Here is a 6,155-nt window from a genome sequence, read left to right as displayed (position 1 = left end):
TCCTAGCTGCCACTCTGAGGGTGGCTTCTTCCCTCCTGCCTGAAGCTGTATCACAGATATTTCCCAGCTCTAATGTGACATGGGTCCCATGCTGACATATTTAGTCCTGGCTCTAAGCTGTTCCTCACCAGGGCGATAGGATTTGGGGATAAGAGTGAGGTTTGACTGCATCATTTGCCTCTCTAGTCTTGAACAGCAAGGAAAAGAGGCGGGGCTTGTGTGTAACAGCACAGGGGGGAGGAATTGCTTATGTAACTGGGACAGCAGATTTAGCAGAAGGAGAGAGGAGGCAGAAGCTGGGGATGGGAGCAGTGAGCTGCCGGCAGGGGCACCATGCCCAGATGGCTGCTTCTCATAAGGTAGGGTGTGGGGCCTCTGGCAGCTTCTTTAGGGGAGGTGAAAGAGGCATAGGCTTGAGGCCTGGCAATTGACTGGTGGTGTCCACTGTGGGGGTGGGGCAGGGAGGCTTTAGTATCAAAGTAGCTATCCCAGCCCCATACTGAGAGGTGCAGGCTGAATTTCTGATGCCATATGGGGGAAATGTCCAAATACTCCTTTCCTAGAGGATTTTCATTGTGTCCAGGAAATCCAGACTTTGGCTTGATGCAAGCGCAGTGGCCATCTTGCCTGGGTCAAATCTATGTCTTTAGGGTTGAGATTTGAGGGAGTGCCTGCTAAAGATGGGCAGAACCTGTAATGCCTCAGGGGCAGAAGGTTTAGTGGCTCCTTTGGTTCTCAGCAGGGTGGCAACATCCGGGGCCCCTGGGTCCAAGGCTGGAAGAGCCTCTGGTCAGGTGTGGGGACCACAAGGTCAGGTGTGAAAGAACTGTGGGGACTACGGGGGCATCAGTTCCTGCACCGGGAGCCCCTGGAGCCAGCCCCACTACTAGTAGAGAAGCCGCTGCCTGAATGGCCAGTGCCTCAGTTCATCAACCTCTTTCTGCCGGAATTTCCTATTAGGCCCCTTAGTGGGCATCAGCAGCTAAAGGTAGGTCAGTGGAATCCCTGGAAAGGGTCTCAGTCTCAAGGAGAAATCAAGAAACAGAGTCTCAACTGCCCTGTTCTCCACTTCTCTGTACAGATTTTAGGCCTTGTGGCTAAAGGCTCCTTTGGAACAGTCCTCAAGGTGTTAGATTGTGGCCAGAAAGCAGTATTTGCAGTGAAGGTAGGGACCAAGGCACTCCCACATTCTCTAGTCCCTGCCTCAGCCTTGATTCCAGAGAGGTTGGGAGGAATAAACAGTATAATACCACTGTTGCCCTCTAGCATCACTCCTCTCCTTTTATAGGTGGTACCCAAGGCAAAGGTCCTACAGAGGGACATCCTGAGGCAGTGCAAAGAGGAGGTCAGCATCCAGGTATGCAGTATGCACACAGCTCTGGAAAGGATCTTCGGAAGAACCAAACTACAGGTGGAGAAAGCACCTCTTGTGTCCAACTAGCCTGCTCTTCCTGACTCTGACCCCTCCCTCTGCTGTAACCAGAAGACCTCAGGAAATGCAGCTATCAGTAGAGTGATTCTAGGTCCTGAGGGAAGACTCTCCAGCACATCCACTGTGTTCCTTAGTAGTGGGGTACCAGGCAGGCAGCCTGAACTGAGAGGTGGGGCAGCAGCTTCCTTTCTGCACAACTAGGTAAAGCCTGACTTCTGGCTGCCTTGATCCTCAGTGTTCCTCACTTCCTGTCTTCTTTGTCCATAGCGACAGATCAACCATCCTTTTGTACACAGTATGGGGGACAGCTGGCAGGGAAAACGACACCTCTTCATTAGTGAGTAACTGGCTTCTCTCCTCATTCCCAAGGGTACTTTTGCTGTATTCCCCACCTGAGATTACCCATCCCTTTGGCTTGTTCTGCCTTTGCTCTGTTCCCCTTCTTGTAGTACTGCTCTCTCCCAAAGGGAGAGGGGACAGCAGGTGGCATCGGTTTGGGCAGGAGGCATGCAATGCCTTGCACCCAGGCACAGGAGGCCCCAAATATTGCCCAGACTTCTGCTGCTTTGCAGTGTGCAGCTACTGCAGCACAGATCTTTACTCCCTGTGGTCTGCTGTTGGCCGCTTGACTGAGGCTTCCATCCGCCTCTTTGCTGCTGAGCTGATCCTGGTGCTGTGTAAGTGAAACAGGAGTGGTAATGGAAATGAGGAAGGAATTAAGGAGGGAGGGAGGAGGCAGGAGAGAATTGAAGTCCACAGGGATAGAAACGGGGTGGGAGCTATCAGGGAGATTGGAAAGGACAAAGAGCTTCAGTAACCCTCATGCTTGCTGTCGTCCACAGGCTATCTCCATGACTTGGGCATCATCCATCGAGATGTGAAGGTAACTAAATGTTTTGTTTTTGTCTGAGGAGGGACTTCAGTAAGATGTTCCAATAGGTCCAAGAAGGTGGGAGGAGCTGCTGAGAACAGTTGACCTTGGGACCCTAGTGGGTGTTAAGGATTTGGGCAAGGGCCCTCCAAGTATAGACCTGGCTGCTGAGCAAGGGCATCTTCTTCAGCTGAGAATACACATGATGAAAAAGGGGTGAAAGGAAGAGAATGAATAATAACTTTCACCTGTGGTTTTTCAGATGGAGAATATCCTTCTGGATGAACGAGGTAAGTCATTTCTTTTTCTAGTCCCAGAATAAGAGGCACCACAGTTTGGAAATAAGTCATGACTGATGAGGGTTGGAACAGAATGGTGCTGATGCCTTGTTTTTCACAGGCCATTTGAAACTGACAGACTTTGGTTTGTCCCGCCACCTGCCCCAAGGAGCCCGCGCCTATACTATCTGTGGCACTCTTCAGTACATGGGTGAGGGAGAAGCTAAAGCTGATGGGTAAGCAGTAGGCAGGAGGAATGCTAACAGATTCAGTGACAAGTATCTTTCAAATCTGTAGCGCCCGAGGTCCTGAGTGGAGGGCCTTACAACCATGCTGCTGACTGGTGGTCCCTGGGTGTCTTGCTTTTCTCTCTGTCAACTGGAAAGGTGAGAGAATGGTAGTGACGTTGGGCAGAGAGGAGTTGCTTTCTGGTGGGAAGAAAGAAGATGTTAAGAAATCTTCCCTTATTCTTACTAAGCAATGACATCTTCCCACCCCTTAACTCAGTTCCCGGTGCCAGCAGAGAGAGATCATGTGGCCATGTTGGCAAGTGTGACCCACTATGACTCTGAGATCCCATCTTCTCTTAACCAGGGGCTCTCACTCCTGCTCCACGAGGTAAGGGCGAGCACGACTTCACTACAAAAACCTTTCACTTCTTTCCCTATCACTGAAGTGATATGTCCTCATTCCTCTGATTAGTTATTGGTGGTGGGCAGGTATGGGGGCTGTTCCAACTTGATCAAGTACTCCCTCACTAGTTGCCTTCTAACTAGCACTTCAGACTTTATACCTGAGTTGCTGATCCTCCAAAGCTCGTCCCTATCCATAGCAGGTCACTTCTGAGAGAGTGCTGCTCTCTTACCAATACAGCTCCTTTATTCCTACTGCTGCCCCGAAATTAGCCTATTTCTCCCACTTTTACATATCTCTGTTCTTTTGGGTTCTTCTCCCTGCCCTCCACAGATCCATGAACTTCTTTCTCCTTTTCCAGCTTCTCTGTTCCGTCCCTTTCATATCCCAGTCTCTCATCCTTCATGCTCTGTTTTCCTTCAGCTCTTACACCAGAATCCCCTTCACCGTCTACGTTATTTGCATCACTTCCAGGTCCACCCTTTCTTCCGGGGTGTGGCCTTTGACCCAGAGCTCCTACAGAAGCATCCAGTGAACTTTGTCTTGGAGACACAAGCTACCCAGTCTAGTCCATCATCGGAGTCCATGTTCTTCAAGGACTTTGACTGTAATCTGGAGTCCTTCCTGGTCCACCCAAGGCTGGCTTGAGCTCCTCTACTGCAGTTGGGGCTCATCTGGGAACCTGAGGACTTCCTCCACTGCCAGCCCACTGTGACCACCTGATGATCAGTTTGTTTTCACTTTGTAGCCTCTTATTCTGTTCCTCTAGGTGCTGAACCAGAGTTCAGACTGGGTGTTCTGCTGTTGGCAGCCACGATGCCCTAGTCCTTGCCTCATCTTACAACCTCTCTCTCAATCTCAGATCAAAGTGTGGACCTTTACCTTTATTTCAGTTCACCAGTGCTTATACCCTGCAGTTTTTAGCCAGAAGTTTATTCCACTTTTCCTTCTTGTTTCTGTGCCATGTTTCCTTTCATGAGCAATAACATTTCATGGGTTCCCAAGGTGCTATTTATGTGTTTAATAGGCTTGTCAGAAGCAGTATGAATGTTTTTCAGAGATCTCAAAAGCTAGCATTTATTTCAACCCCTAAATATGCAGGTAAAACATGATTTAGGGCCCAAAGTCAGTCTAATTTTTAAAAATTTAAAAAGTTAATCTAATAGCATACTGTGAGGAAGAGAATAAGAAATGAAACATGGGTGGGTTACATGTCTTCTTTAGGTGTAACTGGAATAACTATCCACATTTTTTCCAAAACAAAACCTCTTTGAAAGACATAAGTATTCTTAAATTGATCTCTTCCGTAGATGGCCAAGGGTTTAGTTTGTGATGGGCAAACCAATGGATTAAGAGGCATGACATCAACTTTGAGATTTAAGATAAGAGATGTAACTCAAGAAACTTTTCCTATAGGAAAATCATCTGAACCTTAAATTTGAATACATTTCTGGCCTTCATGACTTCTTTTCATTTTTCTTTAACTTCCTAAAAGCTTTACTTTCATTATTCTTCAGTCATATCTGAATAGAGTCTGGGAAGTACTCTGAGTACTGTTTATTAATTTTGTCCCTGGTTTAAGCCAGATTTTCCCTGTACATAGCTGGCATTTTATTGACCTCTGCAGAACTGCTTTATCTGAATTATACTTTGACAATCCATATGAAAATCCCTATGAAATTTAATTGCTGTGGATACTGTAAAGGGTGTTTATAGATCATAATGTTCTATATAAGGATGTATGTGAGAAAATTTTCTCTGAACCCAATTGTGCTTTTCCTCAATTGCTGGTTGGTTTTTACCTTAAAGACAATTTATATTCAACTGAGTCTATTTTTCTTTTCATATGATGCTAGACCACTGAGGGCCCAGTTTGTGGTCTACTTCCAGCCAGTGTTTAGGACCTCATGTTATGTTTTGTATGCTATCCATGTTCTTGGTTCCATCCTCCTTTTCTGCCTTTACTTTTCTTATTTTCATTTTTCTGTTTTAATCCTTTTTTAAAAATCTTAGTAGATTATCTCCATCTTCTTTTAGAATTAGGTTGAGATATAAATAAATAATGTATCCTTAAGCCTTTTGACTATCTCATTTGTTTCTCTTTAGAGACTTTTTAAGCTTTATTACATATTTCTAAAGTTGTCATGACCAGAACTTCACATTGGATAAAAAAACAATACTAGAAATAGAAACTAATGGCTTTTAAATAGTAAAGAGTATTAGACTGGAATTTAGGAGACCTGGTGACTTGATCCACCAACAAACATCTCAGTAAGAGGCCTCAGAAGAAGCCAACCCCGCTGACACCTTGATCCCACTTCTAGGCTCCAGTATTGTGAAAAAATAAATTTCTGTTGTTTAAGCCATCGGTCTGTGGTACTGCATTTTATTTAACCCAATATATCTAAAAATATCTCAACATAGCTCAGTTGGTAAAGAATCCGCCTGCTGTCCTCCCAGTTCAATTCTTGGGTTGGGAAGATCCGCTGGGGGAGGGATAGGCTACCCACTCCAGTATTCTTGGGCTTCCCTTGTGGCTCAGCTGGTAAAGAATCCGCCTGCAATGCAGAAGGCCTGGGTTCGATCCCTGGATTGGGAAGATCCCATGGAGAAGGCCTGGGGAATTCCATGGACTGTATAGTCCATGGGGGTCGCAAAGAGTCAGACACAACTGAGCGACTTTCACAACATGTAATCAACACCTTAAAATAAGGTTTTCTTCTCTTTTTTTCATACAAAGGCCTCAAAATCCAGTTTGTGTTTTACTCCTACAGTCTCAGTTTGGACTCGCCACATTTGAAGTGCTCAGTAGCCACATGAAGTGCTCAGTAGCCACATGGCTAGTGGCTCTGCTACTGGATAATACAGAAGAGCCCATCCCCTGAGAGCCCTGAAGTTTGTAACATTATGATTTTTCCTCCTTGGGTTATTGCCTTTTCCA

At 46.1% G+C, this 6,155-nt stretch overlaps 1 protein-coding gene across 7 annotated transcripts; it reads left to right on the top strand.

The window, feature by feature from the left end:
- The first annotated feature begins 279 nt into the window (after positions 1-279).
- RSKR (ribosomal protein S6 kinase related) lies at positions 280-5,580 on the top strand. Of its 7 annotated transcripts, none has more exons than XM_002695747.7 (12): positions 280-359; positions 740-988; positions 1,082-1,165; positions 1,289-1,357; positions 1,700-1,769; positions 2,005-2,109; positions 2,275-2,315; positions 2,566-2,593; positions 2,703-2,792; positions 2,879-2,967; positions 3,089-3,199; positions 3,638-5,580. In XM_002695747.7, the coding sequence occupies exons 1-12, from the start codon at positions 303-305 to the stop codon at positions 3,860-3,862; spliced, it is 1,218 nt and encodes a 405-aa protein (XP_002695793.2). In that variant the 5' UTR covers positions 280-302; the 3' UTR covers positions 3,863-5,580. The 7 variants fall into 7 exon arrangements, with proteins under 7 accessions (XP_002695793.2, XP_059734418.1, XP_010814152.1 ...); XM_059878435.1 differs by having other exon boundaries at positions 1,289-1,411; XM_010815850.4 differs by lacking the exon at positions 2,005-2,109.
- The last annotated feature ends 575 nt before the right edge of the window (positions 5,581-6,155 follow it).

This window comes from Bos taurus, chromosome 19 (genome assembly GCF_002263795.3).
Source record: "Bos taurus isolate L1 Dominette 01449 registration number 42190680 breed Hereford chromosome 19, ARS-UCD2.0, whole genome shotgun sequence".
In the NCBI taxonomy this organism is placed as follows: domain Eukaryota; kingdom Metazoa; phylum Chordata; class Mammalia; order Artiodactyla; family Bovidae; genus Bos; species Bos taurus.
This window is presented reverse-complemented; position numbering and strand designations above follow the sequence as displayed.